At 44.7% G+C, this 21,709-nt stretch overlaps 1 protein-coding gene across 1 annotated transcript in view; it reads left to right on the plus strand.

Annotated features, from left to right (window-relative positions):
- The first annotated feature begins 397 nt into the window (after positions 1 to 397).
- Positions 398 to 21,709, plus strand: part of bcl11ab (BAF chromatin remodeling complex subunit BCL11A b) — a 34,033-nt gene continuing 12,721 nt past the window's right edge. Inside the window, exons 1-2 of the mRNA XM_044347339.1 lie at positions 398 to 913; positions 4,526 to 4,918. Of these exons, the coding sequence (XP_044203274.1) occupies positions 859 to 913; positions 4,526 to 4,918 (448 nt within the window). The 5' untranslated portion in view covers positions 398 to 858. The remainder of the gene's footprint in view (positions 914 to 4,525; positions 4,919 to 21,709) is intronic.

The raw sequence follows: 21,709 nt of genomic DNA on the forward strand, positions 1-21,709 counted from the left end.
TTTTATAGAAATGTGAAAGCTTAAAAAAAAGCTCTTCCTCAATGGTCCCTTTCAGAAATCAGCCTCACCGTGATGTGATGTGTTGCAACTAAACATTAAGAAGTAAATACATATGGAATATTCCTGTCATGACAATAAAATAACATTATTTATTTCATTAAATCATCCACTTTATCCCATGTGTAAATATGCAACCACAGGCCTCTAATCTAAACTGTAAATTTACATAATCACTGCATATTCATATCAGGCTGAAAATAAACACACCCCTGCTGTATGCGCTCTTTGGTTCACGCGCTTTCTGCTCCTCCACTTCCTTGGACAACTCAAGTCTCTCTCTCTCTCTCTCTCTCTCTCTCTCTCTCTCTCTCTCTCTCTCTCCCTCTCTCTCTCTTAGCCCAGCCCCCTTGATCCCCTCTGTCCATTGGTGTCCTCAGGGTCTCTCTTCTCTTTTTTTTCCCTCCTTCCATAGGTAGTCCATAATGAGTGTCCATTGGTTTTTACTATGGCTTGTCCCCCTCCCACTGGCCGGCTTCGCCCTGCCCATGTTTTGCCTGTCTCAGTCCGTCCATCTCCTGACGTTCAAGTTCGCAGGAACGTCACGTCCGCACTTGAACTTGCAGCTCAGGGGGGGCTTCGCCGTACCCCCATCACTCTCTCTTTGCGAAAAAGTCATGAAGAGCTCCGCACAGCCCGTAGCGCGCTACGCTTCACCCTCTGTATGATCTGCAGTTCACTTTTGTTTTTTCTCTCTTTTGGATGTCAGACGCCTCAATGAAGATATTTCAATTTGGAGTCTACCTTGTAGGAACGGATTTCCCAATGTGAACTCAGCTGAAAAGCCGCCACTAAACCAACATGTCTCGCCGCAAGCAAGGCAAACCCCAGCACTTGAGCAAACGGGAGTTTTCGCGTAAGTGGACATAAATCGCATTTTGACTTAATTTTGCTCCTTCCCCCTCCGAACATGCTACCTCTTGTGTTTTTTCGTATAGGGCAACTTCCTTGGGGGATTTCAATAGGTAGGTTACGGCCACGTACGGACCCACCGCTGTCCTGAGTGAAAGTACAAATCGCATAACCAAGACTACAGGTTATAATGATTCTGGGATGTGCTGGTGAAAGTTTTAAAACAACGTGACAGAGAGCTTCAACTTGTGTTGGTTAATGTGTTGTATAACGTAGCCTTCAAGGTTTCTTTCGCCATTAAAGGGCATGCATGGGCTTTATGGCCAGAGACCTTTGCCTATATGAAGGCAGCCCGAGTCTTCTGCTGCCATTCGCTGAGAAGTTTTCAGGTGTATCCTGTAAAGCTATTCTACCACAACAGCCAACATTCTTCATTTTGCTGTAAAAATTTATTTACACAGCTTTGAGCTGGTTTGGTCACAGGGAAGTGGTGTTTACATACCCACTTGTCCACAGCGCAGAGACCTCGTGTGCGTTACCTAGAAGGGATAGTTTCTGTGCCACAAATTCCTCAAAGCTGCTTTTTAAACACCGCATATTAAACGTGAGATGGGTTATGCAGTGTCATTAACAGAGACATTTGCATGAATCCACAGGAATCTCCGTGCGCGATACTCTGCTTCGCGACGGGAGAGAAAAGGAGGAAAGTCGTTTTACGCGCGTGTGTGTGATAAAATTGCAGGGCATTGATTCAGATTGAATGACAGGGGTTTTCGCGCAGTCGAGATGCATTTATGTTTGCAGGATAATTTTTTTTTCCAACGTTCGTCTTATGGCAGCAGGATCTGCTTTATCAATGCACTCTTGCGCGCGTCAAAGAACATGGATACGCCTCCAAATATACAGATATCATGATTTAAGTTTTAGGTGGAGATCAGGAGCTCGTGTCATTTCTTCTGCTCTTAAATGTTTTTGACGTAAATGTGATTCTGCTGCTCCCATTTCGGTTGAAACCAATTATGCTCTCGCAACATGTATGCCTTCATTTGTGGGATTATTGTCAATGGGTTTGCCAGTGGGGGGCGCAATATGATTGTACTCCTGTGAGCCACTTATGAACTTGAACTTGATCCACTTTAGACAGCTTTATACCATTTAAAAAACATTTCCAAACTTAGGAGCTTCCTGTCCCACTCTGACTCAGAAAAAAATGGTCCATGCTTTCATCTCTAGCAGATTAGATTACTTTAATGCCCTTTTTGCAGGACTTCCCAAAAAGACAATAGGGAGGCTCCAGCTCATTTAGAATGCTGCAGCCAGAGTGCTAACTGGGACTAGGAAAATATAACACATTACACCTGTACTGAAAACACTTCACTGGCTGTCGGTACAGTATAGAATTGATTTCAGAGTATTACTGCTTGTTTACAAGGCCCGAATGGTATGGCCCCTAAATATATATCTGACCTGCTCACTGGCTGTAGCCCAATCAGATTCCTCAGATCATCAAGCATGTGTCTCCTGACTGTACCAAGAATTAAATATAAATCAAGTGAAGGTGCATTTAGTCACTAGAGTGGTTTTCTCTGGAACAAACTGCCTGATGACTTGAGAGCTGCTGCAACTGTATTTTCTTTTAAAAAGCAGACTTAAAACATTGCTTTTCTCTCAGGTTTTTGGTAGTGTGTGTGTGTGTGCTTGTGTGTGTGTGTGTGTGTGTGTGTGTGTGTGTGTGTGTGCGTGTGTGTGCGTGCGTGCATGTACGTGTGTGTGAACAGTGTGTATGCCTTTGTGTGCGTTGTAGTCCATGTGCGAGTGCTGTAGTAAGAATAGGACAGGGGTTGTAAATAACTATATTTTATGTACTGTATGTGTGTGTGTGTTGTATGGGTGGCTGAAAGGTTATTTTATTTATGTGGAGTACTTTATATATGTGTTTTCTATCTAATTTGTTTAATGTTTTTAATGTTTTAGTGCAAAGCATATTGAGCTTACCTGTGTATGAAATGTGCTATGCAACTAAAATTGACTCGACTCTGTTCTTTCGCTGCCTGACCAGGCGCATGCAGAGGATCGCTTAAGTAGAAATTAATGCCTAAATATTAGAGAAGAAAAGTGTTTTAAAGACAAACAGTTTAAGGCCTGTTTGTGTGGAACTGTTTACAGAAAATATCTACATTTTCTTTTATGTTTTTGAACACTAGAAGAGGTTTCATTTGTCATATAATTTCTAGTTTGGGCTCTGATTGAGAACATTTGAGTTGTAATTACATTTATTTTTGCATAATAATTCTATTTGTTTAAATTCACATTAATTATTTGTACAACAAAAATATTTAAGATGGCATAATCACACTTTGCATAATTTTGGGGGGGCTTGTGATGAGCTGTTTTCTAGCAAAGGAACACTTGTCCTTTAAAAACACTTAATTACATTTTTATACAGGCAGAGAGGAAATCAGCTTATATGCTTGATACATTTAAATTACATATATTTATTGTTCTAGTAAAATGAAAGTAATATAGGCCTGCTTTTCCTTTTACCTCATGCAATTTTTCAGAGAGTGAGTTTGGATGAAATTATTGATCCGCAGTGAGTCATAATAGCCTAAAATGGCAAACAAAGAGGCCTAATGATTTTCCTGTTGGTAAAACAGACCCACTTCTGTAGCCCAGTGGGAAACACTGGCCTAAACTACTTTGAATTCTGGTGCAGTCATTATGTCTGGAAAAAAAAGGATTATATTTTAGTTTTCAAAGTTATTCACATCACTCTTGCTTGGCATCAAAATGAGATTATTTGGTTTGAAGAAAATCTTTCCACCTAACCCAGCTTCACACACCTCGCCTATGTCCATGGCATAAGCTGGTTAAGATAAGCTCCTGTAAAATAGCGGCGAATTCCCTCATCTTTAATGCAGTTGAACATACAGGTAACACGGCCTATCTTGCATAGTCCCTCGCCACCTTCTCGTCTGACCCGACATGGAATTAAAGATTGAACCGGCGGCAAGAATTCATCACATCTTATCTCAACATCCCAGTCGGGGCGCCCAATGTCGTTTACCATGTGGCTAGATTACTTCTTTTAAAATGCTCTCTCTCCTTTCTCTCTCTTCTCTCTTCTCGCTCTCTCTCACTCTGTCGGTACTTCAGGGACCTACTCCACATCCAACCCCTCAATGTCTAACCTTGGTTCACGAGATCCCAGCACTTTTAACGAAATGGGGTCCAATCATCTTGAACTCAAATTAGAATCTATTTTTTGATTCTCAGAGGTGTTAGGTTCATTAAAAAAGCGAGATTGGCAGCACAATAAAGAGGGTCAAGCAACTTAATCGTTTGGCTGCTGCCTGCGAGCTGAACATGTCAGTCCTTATCGAAGTAGTCTGTGTGCTCTTTCTTTCTTTCATTCTTTCTAAAAATATTTTGTACACATTCTACAACCTGACCTTATTCCTGTAGGTGTCTTCATGTGTTGCAGCAATGCGAGACTCAGTAATTTGCCTTTCCACTGCCTCTCTATATAACTGGCACATTTGTTTATAAGCTCTACAGAATCACTACTGCTCACTGAACTGTATCTCACATTCCTCTTTCTTGTCTGCCCATCCAGCTGAGCCGCTGTCAGGTGTTTTACCAGAAGAAGACTCTCAGGACTCTCCCAGGCTGGGAGTGGCTCAAGGCGAGCCCCTAAAAGGGGACCAGGACCTGCTGACCTGCGGCCAGTGCCACTCTCGCTTCCCCCTGGCTGACATCCTGCTGTTCATTGAACACAAACGGAGGCAGTGCCACGGGAGCCTCTGTATGGACAAACCTCTGGACAGGCCACCGTCCTCCCCTCTCGCCTCGCCACTCTCCACGTCCTCCTCACACTCGCGGACCCACCATCAGCACCCGAGGAGGGTGTGTCACCCCGTAGAGGTAGCTGTTCAGGTGTCGCCGCAGGATGAGGATTGTTTATCTGCACCCTTGCAAGGAATAATCCCCAAGCAGGAGAATATCACAGGTAAACATACTGGGAGATTAAAATGGCTGCCATGCAAGAGTAAACAGATGAGGCAGGGAAAAGAAAATGTGGGAAGTGAGTCTTTTGTCATGTGACTTAAGAGCTAAAGGCGTGGAGTGGGTCACACTTTCAAAGGTTCATAGAGAGTCCATTTCAAACAGGAACAATTGCTTTCTCAGATTTCCATGGTTTTGCTTCTAGTAGTGGGGATGTATCTAATCTGCATAACCAGGTGTGAAATATCTGCTGCTGCATTTAAGACCGGTGAATCTCCTTCAGTTGAGCCATGAACCCACATGAAGACCAGCCGTCCTGAAAATGATTGTGAGAAAAGGAAACATTTGCAGACAGTAAAAAAAGACACACATAGAGACAGACAAAGAAACAGATTATGAAAAAAGAAAGAAAAACAGTTTCTTGTGGTTTGTTGCTGCATCACAGATGTGCTCAGATCCTGTGGCCTCCAACATTCTCTCTCATGTGGTGGTGAGAGATGTATCTCTATCCCTCACTGGCTTATTACACCGCCATATCTCTTGTTCCCTCAAATATGCGCCTGCAAAGGCTCACTTTGATGCTAAAATTAAAAAGAGATAGAAAAGAATGTAATTATGCTCAACTGTCAAGGAAGAAGCGTTTATTTGAAGAATCCTACAGCCACTAATTGTCAGTGTTTTTCTTGATTTGAGTAATTAAGGACTTCTTAAGGCGGCTGGTCGGTTTGTTGGTTGTCCACTGGGGCTAAATGAGGCTGTAGTGAAAACATGAGTCGCTGTGCAAACAAGCGTGGGTCCCTTATGACTGGTTTTACAGAGTGGGGTTTGATTTCGACCAGCATAACCTATTTGAATGTTTATTCATTTCCTTTCACAGATCCAATATCATGTGCCAGATTGGGCTGATTGTCTGGGCAGTTGTGATTTAATTTGAAGCCAATTCAGTCTAAATGCATGGAGAGAAGCGCTCAACAATGTGCACTACTGTACTGTATTAGTCAGCGCTGCAGCTTTGCAGATGGCATTTTAAAGGCACTACTGTTATCTGTTGTTAGCTAGTTAGCCCTCTGTCATACTGAATGACCACTGTTCATTAGTGTGCAGTTTGTTAAACATCTGCCCTCTGTATGAGCACACACACACACGCACACGGGCATGTACACACACATCCGCACACACATACAAATCCGACATGCCTCTTGGCCTTGTCAGCTGTTCGAACATGCTTTTCTTTGCTCATTTAGATCATCATGCAGTGGAGTTCACATGATATCATAAGGTCACTAGCATTGTGAGCGGAGCTTTATTTATAGGCCTTATGTCTCTGGACATTGTGGAACAGAGACTTTGCATAGCTTAAAATAAATAAATTAATTTGGTTGTACGTGGAGTGAGGCTGCATCTTAATGTGACACCTCCTCTGATCGTGTTATAATCCTGCCCTAACATTTCCACGGGTTTAAAACCTCTCTGTGTGAGGTGAGAAAGAAAACATGACTCTATGATAGTAGGATAGCAGATAACAAGAGATTTTTGCAGCCACTGTGCAAAATAGACCACACATCAGTCACATGTGTGTAAAAGCCAGCGCTCCCCAAACCTCTGTTTTCGGTATCCAAGATTGATGGATCCAGACTGGCAGTGCCAGCGCGCCACCCCATACCCCATATGCTAGCTGCCATGTTCTCTCACCCCGCTCAGTTAGAGGCTGACATGGGTATGAGGCATCTCAATGCATACTGTCCCTACACACTATATCTCTGCCACACTGGATTCATGTCCAGTTTATTCTAGGAGAGTGTATTACATGTTACACTCTTATAGATTTACTGTATCCTGCCGCCCTGCATACACTCAAATGAATGTGACCCCTCCACTCCCCACCCGTCTCTTGAAATGTCATTTGATGCTGATGCATAGCAGCTTATACAGGCAGCGGCTGGCGCTAGGTTTAGGAAAGAAGCTGCTGGACGTAAGGGAGCTGACGCCCAGGATGGTTGAACTTGGAGGTGGGGGGGCAGCGAGAGAGGGGGGGGAGTGTTGTTGTCTGTAATACACCGAGAGCTGGAGATGAAGCTGTGCCTCTCTGTCACCGTCTATGGGACAGCTGAGGCCGTCTGGGAGTCTCATGGCTGCAGCTGGGGCTGGGGTCTGCAGTCTGGAGCCCAGGGCCGTTAGGAGAGGGCAGAGCAGCCTGCGTGCCATCATTTGCATGATAAACAATTTAAGATATGCATAGGGACAACCTAGCTTGTCTCCAGATTATGGATGGCCCAGAAAAAGAGCAGATGACGGTTTCTCACACAAACTATGTGGCTGCAGTGTAGTGTAAAAGTGGATTTATTTCACAAGATATGATCACTATTAAACAGGCAGACTAGTGATGTAGATTCATGTTTTTTATTTACATTCACATTCATTATTCCATGAACTAAATGCGACTGTTATCAGTGTGATGAAGGATTGCTTGGTCTTTCTACACTGAGTAATTGGAGTAAGATGCTTTTCATTGTTATGATTTAGGATGCGTAACCACACAACTGTATACAGGCTTTATCATGTCCTATATACCATAATTAGTATTTTTACATATCGTTTCTCTTCAAAACATTTCATGAGTGTGGTGTCACATTCTTATGCTCATATTGCTACATTACTATAGCCTGTATTTATCCATCCCAGCATTAGCACCTCTTGCATTCTCACCAGCGTAGCCATGTGTGTTAATGAGGCCATTGTAGCCGCTCAAATCGACCACCATCTCACACTTCTGCCTCTTTCCAGCGCTCTGCCTCCATTGTAACCTGGACTCTGAATCGATACTGAGTTAATTACGGCAGCCACCTTTCCCCTTTTTCTCTATGAGGAGGAAAACATTCAAACAACGGAGCGGTATTTCTTGAGGCTGTAGTGTGTCTTCCTGCAGCAGCTTGCCTGTCCTGTTTGTCCCTGTGTGTTGTGGAGACAAAGGTATTTAGCAGGCTCTGTATTGGCACCGTGCCACCTTTCTCCAAACCACCAGCCCCCCCCCCCCCCCCCCCCCCCCCCACTCCCTCCCTTCCTCCCTCATAAGCATACACATATACACACTGGGTATCTGTCAGGCAGAACTGGGGGGCTGGGCAGTGCCTGGAGAGTGTGTGAGTGGTGGGGGGCGAGAGGCTCCTTGGTAGTGATATCTTTTTCCTGTGGTCAATGTGTGTGTACGCGCGCGTGCATATGGGTCGCTTTGAAAGTTCACATGCGGTGTGTGCCTTTGTTTCGGTGATCACTTTAATTGATACTGAAAAGGCACAGATGCATGCCATTATAATTATCGGACACCAGCTAATATTTTCAACATACACACTCCATTGTCTGAAAAAACGGACTCTAATTTGATCCTACAGTTGCCCTGGGCTCTGATAAAATTGGTCCTATTTTTGGCTGTGGGCTCCACTAAGTTTTAATGAAGGTGAACGGGAATGGTTTTTAGGATGAATTTTTCATAGAGGACATTTTTGTATTCCGAAGCCAAGCTCTAAACACCCACAAATGTTGTCAGTGGAGATTCGTCAGCCTTTGTTGTTGGATTGAGTGCTAGTGGCTCTGGCTGCATTCAAGTGCTGAAGTGTAGTGGATGTTTACATCTCGAGTGCGGACACGGCGTTAAGCTAATGTATGTGCATATGTGTGCACGTGTGTGTATGAGTGTGGTTTTGACCACTTAAACTGTTTATAGCTTTCTGTGTGTGAGACAGAGTGTGTGTGTGTGTGTGTGTGTGTGTGTATGTGTCGGGCTGTTTGTTAAAGCTTTACTACCCTGGGCGTGCAGGCTGAACATGAAAGGGTCTTTGACTTGGCAAGCCTCGCCTGAGGACACCCCTCTGTGGACCATGCCAGGCCAGACTTGGCACAGAGCGCTGGCCCTGAGGGACGGGCTGGGCCTAAACGTGTGTGTGTGTGTGTAAGAGGGAGGTAGAGGAGGTGTATATGTGTGTTAAAGTGATGTTTTGTGGGTTCAGGAAGCAGAACTTATGGTGAGGTGGTGGGTACGTGTGTGACAGACAGCGGGAGTGTGTGTACATAAGGTTAGGTATGCAGTAGAGTGTGTGTGTGTGTGTGTGTGTGCTGTCCTCGGGGCTCCTGGCTTGGGCTTCCTGTGTCTCTGTTTGTCTTCTAACAACCCTGGTACCACAGCCTCAGGCCATTCAGGTGGAGGCTAGTTGAAGTATGCATGCACACACACAGACACACACAAATACAAACATGCACACAAAAAGAGGCACACACAAACGCATGCACCCACCCACAAATGTACACAGACACACACCTGTTTTATGAACATAACAGTGTGCCCCCCCCCCCCCCGCCACCCCTTTACAGATGCACGCACACACACTCACACACACTGTCACACACACATGTACAGTGTAAACCCCCTCCTGAGAACCTGTGTTTTGTCTGTAATAAATGTGTTGTGGCAGAGGCCCCATGATGTGTTGTGAGTTGATGAGATCTGTCAGAAACATATGATCCTTATTTCAGCCCCCTCCCTCCCTCCCTCTCTCTCTCTCCTCTCCTTTCCTCTGTGTCTCTCTATCTCTTTCTCTCCCTCTCTCACTCACTCTCTCTCTCCACGCATCGCTCCAGTAGTTTGTCTCAAGGGACTGGAAACTCAAAGTTTTGGCTACATTAGCGTGTCTGCACCTCTTAAAGGCTTCCAACATCCACTCTAGAGCTCATTCTCACTCTCCCAGATTTGGCTGCAGAGCGAGCCAGAAGACACACACACACACATACACACACATGAACACAAACACACACGCACACATACACACACAGCCTCCCTCTCTATCCCCTCTACCTACTGTCAAACGAAGCTATACGACAGAAACAACCTTGTTTGTCCACAGCCACGTCACGCGGAATGAAAAAGTATCCTCAGAAATAAGCGTGTCCTGCCGCTGTCCTGTCAATAGCGTGGCAGGCAGTCACATCTCAGGGTCAGGGGTCATTTGACAGCGTCAGGGCCTGTCATGCCAGCCGCCGGCTTCACCACCTGCAGGTTAATGACTTTATTTTTAGACAGAACAGAAACAGAGAAGAAAAAGTGTCTTTGATACAGCTGTAGCTCAGGAAGTGGCAGATGAGAGCGAGAAGGAGAGAGGCGGTATTTTAGGAAGTAGGCAGGTTAGTTTTGGGGTTATGATGGGAACAGAGATTTTGACAAGATAATTTTCATTGTAAATAAAAAGGTCATTTAGGTCACTGACTGATACTGATCCAGAAAATTATTTTAAGTCTCTGAGAGTCTGCATTGCATTATCACATCCTGTATCACTACTTAGCATGTCAGCTCAACCTCTGCTGTTCATATTGTGACTGTAGGGTTTAAGGCTGTGGAGCTACAGGACTATTGCTTTGTCTTTCTCACATCCATGACGATAATGCTGAGGCCATGGGAGAGCCACAGTGACGAGGGCGTCATGTTAGTCTGAACCCACTGATCCTGTCCACTATCTGTCTCTCTAGTGTTTCTTCCTCCACTATCTGTCTTGCTGCAAGTCCCAGCACTGGGCTTGGTCTGTCTGACCGTGTGTGTTTGTGGGTGTGTGTGATAATGTATACATGTGTGTGTGTGAGTCTATTTGTACCTTTTGTATGTGGGTGGGTGGTCATCTACAGCTGTGTCTCGCCAGTCTTATCTGCACCAGAGAGATACAGGACAGAGAGGCCCCCTGTCTGTGACGTTACACTTGTGAAAACTCACAGCCCACTGTTTGTGTGTGTGTGTGTGTGTGTGAGAGAGAGAGTCTTAGAGTGCTTTAGCATGTACATGTGCATGCAAACCATGTCTGCCGCTGCACCATTTCGTAAATGTATACTAATAGGTTGCTGTATTCCTCAGGGGGTATTGTGTTCAAAAGCTCATTGCCTCCTAATAGCTCAAGTTAACTGTACATTTGATCTTAGATTCAAATCCCACGACTTTTAAATGATGATCAGAAGATAGGGCCTTCATTCATTTTTAAGAGAGTGTTAATTTGGTTATTAGAATCACTTTAGGCTATATGGTGGTGTACAGTAGTTTGCTTTTGTTCATGCACAAAAGCTTGCAGGCACGAGCTGGCACACCAGTGAGTCCAACACACACACACACACACTCTATGACCACTAATGCATGGATGCGCACACACACACACATACTTCCACCTCCACTCCATTCTCCACACCAAACTGACCCCCAACCTTCATCGCACACAGACACACACACATACACACGCTCATAAATGCACACTCCTGTCCCAGGCACCCTTTACTTTTGCAGGCTGAATCTCACTGATAACATGCTGGCGCCCTCATTTAAATTTGAAGCGCTTCTTTAATCTTCAAAGGCCTGATTGCTTTATGAATATGCATGGTCTGAGCTGACTCTCAGTTCATTACCTTGTTGTAAATTCTAATGACCATTAGGGCCCCGCGCGGTAATTGCCAATTGTTTTGCATTTTTGATTAGCCCATTACCGGAGCGCATTCTGAACATGTCTGCCCTGCCTGCCTGCCAGGCCACGGCAAGAAGCAGAGAGAGGGAGGGAGAGATGAGGAGGAGAGAAAAAAAGAGAGAGCGTGCAGAGGAAGCTAGTTTGAGAGGTAGTGAAACACGGTTTAGGCAGTGTAAATTTTGATGCTTGGCCCAAAATGTTTGCTTTGTTCAGGGAGGAAACAGGGATAAAAGACACAAGGCAAAGAATTGTAGAACTGGATGTTCCTTAAACAAGCTCCGTCTAGCTTGTTTCTGCAGAGCTTGAGTGCAAGAGCGTGTACCTGGCTGCATTTATGTCAGCATGTGTATTTGTTGACTGTGTGTGTGGATGTCCACCTGACTGTGTGTACATGTCCGCGTTTGCGTGCAATCCAGCGAGTTGGATGGGGTTAGTGGTGTACTGGGAGTGGTAGGGAGGTTCTGGTAGTGCATCCCAATGCACACCGTGCCTGGGACTTATGAAAGATTGATGGCTCCTAGCAGAATGGCATCGCCCTGCTACAACTTGATAACATCTAATGGATAATTTAGCGCTCTAAAACCGGCAGGCCGGTCCCCCTCTCTCGAAGGCTGCAGAGGACAGCAGCTGCTGGGCTTTTGGGGCTGCCGCTGTGGCAAAGAGCTGTAAGGACTAGGAGCAAGAGTAGGAAGAGAGGGAGTGAAAGAGGTAGAACAAGAGAAAGAAAATGTGTTTGCGTGACCATGACGTGACTGCTAGTCCCTCTCCCATGCCTGGAGTGAACTTGTGGTGTCAAGAGGTGATTAGCCAGCTCTTGTCACAATTATTAGCCAGGAAAAACTCTCTCTTTGGCCCTTTGACTACATACACTTTAACTTGTGAATATTCCGGCAGTAGTCCTCGTCAGAGTTATGTGGGAACAGGAGCTGGAGTTGTTTTTCCATGTAAGACTACAGTAATGATTGAAGTTATTTACCTGTAAATTACATGTTACATTTAGTCTACACTCACTGATATATAAATGGGGTGGACAAATTATCAGAAACACCTCTCTAACACATTACAGTTCAGCAACACCACAAACTACAGCCTCCAGACTGACCATAAAGTTTAATCTGAACATCGGCCATCCCTAATTAGCAGAAAACTAATGGATGGAATACCACATCATGTGGGGAAAGACCTGCCACAGAATATTTCCATATAGCAGCCCTGTGTTTGAAAGATGGAAAATGCTGTCTAGACCATTGAACTCATAGATTTTGCAGGATCCTTGTGTGAACAGGCCTTTTCTCTTCTTTCTTCTTTCTCTCTCTCTCACGTGTACCATTCATAATCTCCATAGTGTTTATACACAGCTCCTAGGTCTACTGTCAGTCTCTTATTCCCAGACTATTAAGCTGTTGACAGTTTGGTTAATCGTCCCACAGTTTGACTTCAGGGGAATCGTAGAGGGGTCAGTGGAGTCAGTCTCTGAGGTGTGGAGAGAAAGTGCATCTACGTGTGCGTGCTGTTCTTCGCTCCATGGCGTGCCTTCGTGCCGTGAGTTTGTCTCGTTTTAACAGGAGAGGGGGTGCACTGGCAAAAGGGGTGGGGTGGGGGGCCTGTCTTTGCTCTGGTCTTGGAGGGGCCAGGAGGGGCCAGAAACACAATGGGGTAATTGTCCAGCTCGGGATCAGCTAGAACAAGTAGTTAGCCAATGTTAGCGGGCTAGCTGGCTGGTCTGCATCCAGCCAGTGTGTGTTCACGCTCACACACACATACAGATTGAGAGAGAGACATAGCAGCAGCAGCAGCAGCAGCAGCAGCAGCAGCAGCAGAGCCCGGTATGGCCAAAGGAGTCTCAGGCAGACAGCATGATAGATGGCTTTGTTAAAGGGTCCCAGGGTGTCCCCTGAACTTGAAGCACTCTGTTTATCTTGAATAGGAGAAGCACAGAGTGTTTGGGGGGCAGTGAGGAGGAGGAGGAGGAGGAGGAGGAGAGGGAGAAAGGGAATGATATAGCTGTCAGGGGATGGGAGAGAAAGGGAGTGGAGGAGGAGTGAGAGGGAGAGTGAGGGCCTGTATCTGGGCAGGCCTGGCTGGGGGTTGGGGAGGTTAAGGGGGGGTCGTGAGCAGGCATGGCTGCTGGAGAGACAGAGAGGAGGGAAAGAGGGGGATGGGGCAGCTCTCCTAGTAGCTGTCCATTAACAGATGAACTTGGCAATGGTCCAGGCCTCAAAGGTCTTGGGAGACAGGCGCACACACACACACACACGCACTCGCTCACACACACACGTACACTTCCCTGGTACCTGCTGACTGTGGATGGAATGCCACCGTGGTTCCTTTTTGTCCAGAGGCGAAAAAGGACACGTCTCTGGTTCACCTATGTCAGAACCAGTTCAGACCGGTTAGCCAGCCAGGCCGAAGGAGGCAGACGGACAGGCCTGGTTGCCTGGCCCTCCTCTCTCTCTGCTCTCTCCTCTCGTCCTCTTCTGTTTTTCAGGCTTAGAGGAGGAAACAGAGAGAACCTCTAACCTGAGGGCACAGGACAATGCAGAGGAGAGAAAAAAGAAGCGAGGGAGCGTGGGAACAAAGTGAGAGACGAATGGATCCGGTCGTAAACAGGGTGGGAAGAGGAGGGAAAAGTGTTTGGTTGTTGTTGGTGCTTTCCTCTTGATGGGGCAACATGAGCTTAACACCGCTGCTGCTATTGTGTACTGAAAACATTACAGCAAACATGAGAGCGGTAAAAACTGAGGGGAGAATTTGATATGGAAGATGTACATAATGGACTGTTGTGCTGCGTCGGCGAGAAACCTTCTATGTGTGTCAGCTTCACATGCATGAATATATCCATGGATCCATATATATATATATATGAATACATGTGGCAGTAATGGAAATCATGTCTATGAATGTGTTTGTCTCTGTGTATGCCATAAAATATAGACGCAGCTCCTCTCCTAATTACGACTCGGATGTGTCCCTTGAGTTTTGAGAGCAGGCTGTTCACTATTCCACTTCAAATGCTTTCAGCTCTTACACAAACCCTGCCTCGAGATGGCAGATCTGAAAGCTCTGTCACATCATGAACATCTAAGGAATTCGAGGGACCAAGAGTTTATCTCCGTAGGACTGTAGCATTTCTTAATTTGCATTCACTTTTCCTTGTCTGTCGTCTTGACTGAACTGCATTGTTGATTGATTTTAATGCTGACAGTTGTGGACGCATACAGTTAAAACATCAAATAAAAATCCCAGATTTTAGCAGGAAATTGTGACGCTTAAATGCAACGCCGAGGTGAGAAAAGTGATTTGTTGAAAAGTGTGAAACTTTGTGTGTGGAGCTATGATGAGGTGGTTTACGTAAGAATAGGAGTGGATTAGGTGTCGCTTTTCAGCAGACAGGTGCTGCAGGTGTCTGTCTTTCTCTTTTTCTGTCTTTTTCTCTGCCTTGCTCTTGTCTTTTTCTGTCCTTGCTCAGGGCCTTGTGGTCTTTGATTATGACTAATGGACACTAGACAAAAGACTTCAAGTTCAAGTGCAGCTGCGTAGAAGCTGATTCAACTCGTATCAAATATCTTCAATTCATTAATTTTCTTTGAATTTGGTCATGAATCAAAGTATGATTATCTAAAAGTGTCAAGCATCAAAACTCGGCAGTAAATGCTTTTTCAGGAAGCGTTCCTAACTTTAGATTGTCTTATTTGGGGAAAGTTCTTTATTTAACACTGATGTATTAAGCAATTTTGCATAATTATCAAATGAAAAAAACGTAAAAGCATTTTTACATCCCCCAAACTAAGGTATTGAAGTCCGGTGCGTCATGGTGATTGTCTGTGAGGACTTCCTGCCTACATGTGATGTTAAATCTAAGGACGGTTGTGATACATCTCATGTCAAGAGTCGCCACTGACTGATTTGAGTGAGTTTTTATGTATAAATTCATCACATGCGTGCTGCAGGGCAAACATGGATAATGTATGTTTACGTGTCTGTGTGTGCATGTGTTTATGTGTGTGTCCATGTAAATGCATGCAATCCCATTTGCATGTATTTCACACATGCTCACATTAATTTGTTATTTATAAAGAAGGTTCTTCTTTTCATCTTCCCTCTTCTTTGCTCTTTTCTTCCAGCCTTCCAGCTCTTGCTCTATTTCTCAGAAACATGTTTTCTTTTCCAAAACTCTTGGCACTGAAGCCAACTAAATATCTTGTGTGTGTGTGTGTGTGTGGTGTGTGTGTGTGTGTGTGTATGTGTGTGTGTGTGTGTGTGATGATAGCTGTTTTTATAATGCCCCCCTGCAAATTTGCATATGTATATGCGCAGATTGTATGAGAAGAGCTCTCACACTTAGAGCAGTTGGATAGGGAGGGCGACGGGGGCCGTTGCAAGGGTTGTGTGTATGGTTTATGTGTGTGTGTGTGTGTGTGTGTTGAAGGGGGGTCGTGTTGGCGCTTTCACCCCCCCAGACAAAGCCGGCCACTACTCCCAGATGGTAGTCTGCTCTCTTCGGCCATGTGTCTGGTGTGTATGTGTGTGCGTGTTTATGGACAGAGACAGATACAAAGACGGAGAGAGTGAGGGAGAAATTTACAAGTGAGAGTGTGTGAGCATGAGGTGCAGAGAGAGGACACTGATGCTGACAGTGAGAGAGTGTGTGTGTGTGTGTGTGTGTGTGTGTGTGCATGCACATGGGCGTTTATGTGAAGAGTGTGGGACTTTGTGGACTTACACACTTCCATGTAGCATTCCTTGGATGGGTTTGCATAATGTGACTAAAAGCGACCCAATGTGGTCTGCTAAGTTGCCTGTGCCTTGTTCTAGATGCATTATAATACATAATGCAAGACAGACGGACAAAGGCAGAGAAAGACAGCAAAGGAGAAGGTGTGGATTGAGAGCTGGACTGACAGAGAGACAAAGGGGGGAAGGGGAGTATGAGAAGAACAGAGGTAGGGACTGGTGATTCTTTGTCTTAGTGGTGATGACCTAGAGATGTCCATGTATGTCTGGCTAATGGGGTCAGCATTAAAGACCAGGCGTCAAGATTATGTTTACACCAACTGCCTGCTGGACAGTGACACAATAAATGAGACGTTTGTCGTTAAGTGGAGAGAACATGGCATGAAATGGGTTTGGAGATATGTATGTGCGAAGACAGATTTTCAGGAGGTGGTATTTCAGATCAGATCTTTTACTGATGTCAATTGTGCTCGTCTCTCAGATGTGTGGTGAAAAGTCCTCATCTTGGGAAATAGCTGTGAGATTTTAAGGGTCCTGATATTCAATAAGAAATCCTGCCTTAGGGTTCTGTCTAAATCTTGGTGTCCTCCTGGGGCCATATGTTAAAACAGGCCTGCAGCCCTGTTAAGAAGGGGCTATCTATCGCTTGGACAGACTCCAGCTTCTCTGACCTTGATGTTTGTTTTCCTTGTATCCCCAGACATAAACATGGCTCTCGCATCCAGACACACAGACAGACAGGAAGTTATCCTCTCTGATGTCTTTCTCTTGCATCTGGCTCCTTGGTGAACACCGGGCAGATGTACTGGGTTTGAAAATGGGTGTGTGCAAGTGCATGAGTACAAATTCATGTGGACCCAAATAGTGTGTGAATTGTGTGTGCGTTTCTTCACCTCCACACCTCCCTCTCTGGCCGTTCTCCTCTCTCATACCTGTCAGACTGGTTCTCTCTGTCTTTCATTAAAGCAAAGCCCTTCTCCTTTTTCTTGACCAGGTAGTATTTTGTTATCAGACAAGAAACCAGACTCCCTTATGACAACCCTTTACCCTATAGTTCAAAGTGCCAAGATAACCATTCTCTATTTATACCTTTATTGAGGCAAGCCCTTCTCTGCCAATGAGCGGTCTGGCAGGGAGTGCTTTCCATGCTGGACATGCCCTGTTCTCCCCAGGCTCTGGTACTGCTGTGGTCTGCCAAGTTGCAGGGCCAGATTGCCTGTAATAGGCCTGCCATTTCCCTCTCATCATCTGTCAGCACTCTGGATTCAACTGCAGGGTCCAAAGAGGGCTACCACTCTCCAATTAAAAAGGTTAATTTGCCCTCGCCCATCTCTTCCGCCCCCCTCTCCCCAGCTTGCTATGCCTTCATTAGCACTCATTTGTGTCTCTGTCTTGCTTTTCCTTTGAATGTTTCTTTTTCTCCTTTTTTTTTTCTTCAGTTAGTTGCTTTTGTAAACACTGTTCTACATGGAAAAGGTAAGACTTTATGTCCATTAGAATTTTTCCCCCTAGCCAGCATGTTTATTAAGTTGTTCTCAACAGATTCAAAGTGCTCTTTTGTATAACCTCCTCTGAGCAATTCAAGTTAAAATCGGCTCAAATTTTCTGCACGCTGCTCTCTATTTTTGTTACTTTAAAAGAACTGACCAGAAGCACAAGAATAAAGGAAAAGTTTTGACATTGTGAAAAATAAACTTATTTTCTTTCTTGCTGTGAGTTAAATGAAAAGATTGATACAACTCTAATGTCTGTGCTTCAAATATGAAGCTACGGCCAGCAGCTAGTTTCTCTTAGCTTAGCATAAAGATTTAAAAGAAGGTACTGTTGTCTCTGTGAGGCTGCCAGGCAACCAGTGGAGACTCCAGGAAGTCACTGCGCCTGGCCAAAATGTAGTCCACTACATAACTGCTCCAATGTGTCGGTTTAAGTCTTTGGTTTTTGACTGGATTAAACAAATGATATACAATGTGGACAACTTTTAGACAGAGCCAGGCTAGCTGTTTCCCCGTTACCAGTTTTTATGCTAAGCTAAGCTAACTGACTGCTGGCCATAACTTCATATTTACCATCTAACACAGACTAAGCAAGAGAGCGAAAAAGTGTGTTTACCAAAACGAACTATTCTTTTAAAGTTAGTTGACGTCATTCAATTTTTCTTAGCCGCAGAGTTACCAGTGATTCTCATGTAAGCACCAATATTATACAGTCAAACTCTAAGGTCCCATCACCTCTCAGCACTTTTGCTCTGCACAGACGCCACTAACTCAACTCGGTCAATAAGAAGCAAAAATGCATTAGAATTACAATAATTCTTAGAACTGTGTAAATGACGTGTGAAGAGAAAAACCTGCCCATCTTACTCGACTAGGAGAAAAGTTGTTGACTGCTTCCATTTATGTGGTGGTCATACTTCATTGTTATTATCCTCACATAGAAGTGTCAGTCTCTTAAGCCTAAGCCAAACCTGAGAGGATGAGCTGTGTGCAAGTGAGACCTGCTCCTGTGGGATATAGAATCGCTAGCTTACTTTTGTTATCTGGGATGTGCTCCATGTGAACTGAAGGAGAGCAGATCTGGTCCGGACGGGGTGTTATAACTTCCTCTGTCTCTCTATCTCTGCTTGGTGCTTTGGCCTTTTCCTGACTCTTCTCAGTTACCCCTTCCTCCCCCATCCAATCCTGCCATCATATTATCTTAGTAGTCGAAGGAAAGGGGCCCCTTGCGTCTCTTCCTCCTCTTCCTCTTGCCTTAAGCTACAGCATTGGCATCACTTGCCAAAGTAGTCCCATCTCCATGTATGTGGACATATGTGGACATGTCTCTTTGTAAACCCAAAGCCCAGGAAGGAAGCTGCCCTTAACCGCTGCCTGTACTGCTGCTTTCTGTCAGTTACCACTGCTGTCAAAACTCCATCCCTATGTCAGGCTAACACAGCCAGCAAAATGTTGTGGGGCTTTTTTGTGTTTACTTTTGGGTATCTGGGTCTTTAGGAGAAGGATGTTGAGTAAGCAGTTGACATATAGCATTTGTTTTTATAGGATAATGCTAGCATTTTCACTTTTTGGCTCATTTTGTTGTCAAGTTGCTGGTTAAAGTAATTTGTCCAGAATTTGCAGAGTTAACTTATAAAGCATATTTAAACATAGTGCAGTTGTCTGACGATTGGAAAAATGTATGAGGATTGAATTTTTATCTCATCAGACACTATACGTGTCAAAGTCTGAGGATATGGACAAGTAATACAAATTAGCACAAAATATAGGCTCAGTCATACAATTATTTTATCTTAATAAATCAGTTGTAGCAGCTGTGTCATCATCTGGTGTTAAGTATAGTGGCATACTAAATGAAATTGGGGGTCACTCTTGGTAGTTTTAGCGATTAACATAAGCTAATGACTTGGAAGGATGAACAGGAGGTGGAGATAAAGGGGGAGAGAAAGAGGGAAGAAGGGGGACGTTGTCTGGCTCTCTCACCCGCCATTAAGGGCCTGCCCCTGGACTGCAGAGTGGGCCAGTTTCCCATGCACCGGCGGCACAGGCAAGCCCTCTTTGGTTACACAAAATGTCTGCCTGTATGGCCATGGAGAGAGATATTATTAGCGTTATTTTGCCTCAGTTATCTGAGAGCATGGTGCTTTTAGGCCCCCTTGTTTGAGTGGCTGACAGACACTTGAGTTTCTGCACCAGATTAAATGAAATTTTAGCAGCTTTTTCTTGGGGCCAGGCCATAAAACCACACAAAGGAAGCAGCTGCCACTAATGTAATCTAGAATGGGGTGCTGCAGTGTAAAGTTGTCCACCACTCTTTTGTTTTTCTCTTCTCCTCCTCTCCACAGCTTTTACGCCATTCTTGACACCCTTCAACTACACCCCTTCCTCTTCAGATAATATTCTTGTTCTTTCACTGCTTTTAACTCCTCTTTTCATCAGCTACCCCTCTGTGCACTGCAAAGGTGATGAAACTGGACGAGAGCAATAAAGGCCATGTGTTTTAAAAGCAAACATATATTTTTATGTCTTTATATTTCTCTTCACGGCAGTGTCAAAGGTAAACAAGATAGCCATCGGGTCGTCCAGAAAGCGATCTCAGGCACTTTCCCCTCCCCGGATTTTCTGTAGGCCCACGCCATATCAGCTGGACATGTATGGAATGAGCACATATGATCTTTACAGTTAGACCTTATGCAAACCTACAAAGTTCATTTCTCGGAATGCAATACAAGCAGTCCACTGGGGTCAATGCCCCAGTGACCCCTGCATCAGTCAGGGGTTGTCTACCCCTCTCAAAATGACAGGGTGGATCTTGAGAACCTGAGTTCATGTTGGCAGGGAGTTGAGTTACATTCCTGTGAGAGAGAGAGAGAGAAAGAGAGAGAAAGAAAAAGAGGGAGGGAAAGAGAGAGAGAAACTGCAGGGTTGCACAAGAATTCCCAATAATGAAAGCCGTTTGTGAATTACATATTTAAATGATTTGAAATTTGCATAGACGCAGCGAAATTTCAGCTGGTTGGTGACGCTTTACATTGAGACTGTTGCCTTCTGTAAATGAAGTTTTATAGTCCGTCAGAGAAGCAATGGCACAAACATCTGGTCCATAAATCTCAGGTGGTGCTGCAGAGTGCAGTCTGAGAAACCGGCTTTACCCATCCCCTGATCAGCCATTAATCCAAATTTCCACACTTCCACACTGACTTATTTATATAGGCCTACGGTTTGTTACCTGGTAAGCTGTCCGGGAGCGCAGTCATAGTATTGTAAAGTACTGCTGTACTATTTAATGCAAATGAAACTACAGTGCAGTTCAACACATTGCTTCAGTTCTGACCTCTCTGTGTGGCTACGAAGTATGTTCTTATGAGTGTAAATGTGTGTGTGCTTGTATCATGCCCATGCATCGGCTCTACTTGTCGTGTGTGTGTAAGCGTGTCTTGCCACTGCCTGTTGTGGAATGTCTGAGTTCACGGACCCTTTCTGTGCAGAAACTATGGCTTTTAGATGGACTCAACCAGTCAAACAGTCAGCCAGCCAGTCAGTCTGTACATGCGTGTGTCCTGTCCTGCAGCTGTCTGTGAATAAATCCTTCTGTCACCAAAGGCACACAGGCTTTCTTCAAATATCCTGCTCATCAACTCTTTCCGAGGTCTAAAGCTTTCTCTATGACATGTATTAACTATGTCATGAGTGAGAGAAAAGGAATTTATTGTTGCTTTTTTGCTGATAATTTCTGTAGCTGACCCACTGGAGAGGTTTCTACTTGTTACTGCTGTCCTCCTTCTCTGTCTTCAGTCTTTATCTCCTCCAAACTCTATCTATCTTATTATTTTTTCTCATTAAAACAGAGGAGAATAAGTTGTGGTGCAGCACATACTGTATACATGCATGCAACACACATGCATACTTTCCCACTTCCACACCAACAACACACGTTTACTTAAACCTGATGACCCAATAGAAATAGCTCTTGCCCCCCTTTTGCCACCCTCCTTTTTTTTGCTCCTCTGCTCAGCACACCCTCCTCTCTTCCCCAGGGTAGGTCGCTATAGCCCCCCTTATAAACATAGTGATCTATAGGAG

The sequence above is a fragment of the Thunnus albacares genome, chromosome 3 (assembly GCF_914725855.1).
Source record: "Thunnus albacares chromosome 3, fThuAlb1.1, whole genome shotgun sequence".
Taxonomy (NCBI): Eukaryota; Metazoa; Chordata; class Actinopteri; order Scombriformes; family Scombridae; genus Thunnus; species Thunnus albacares.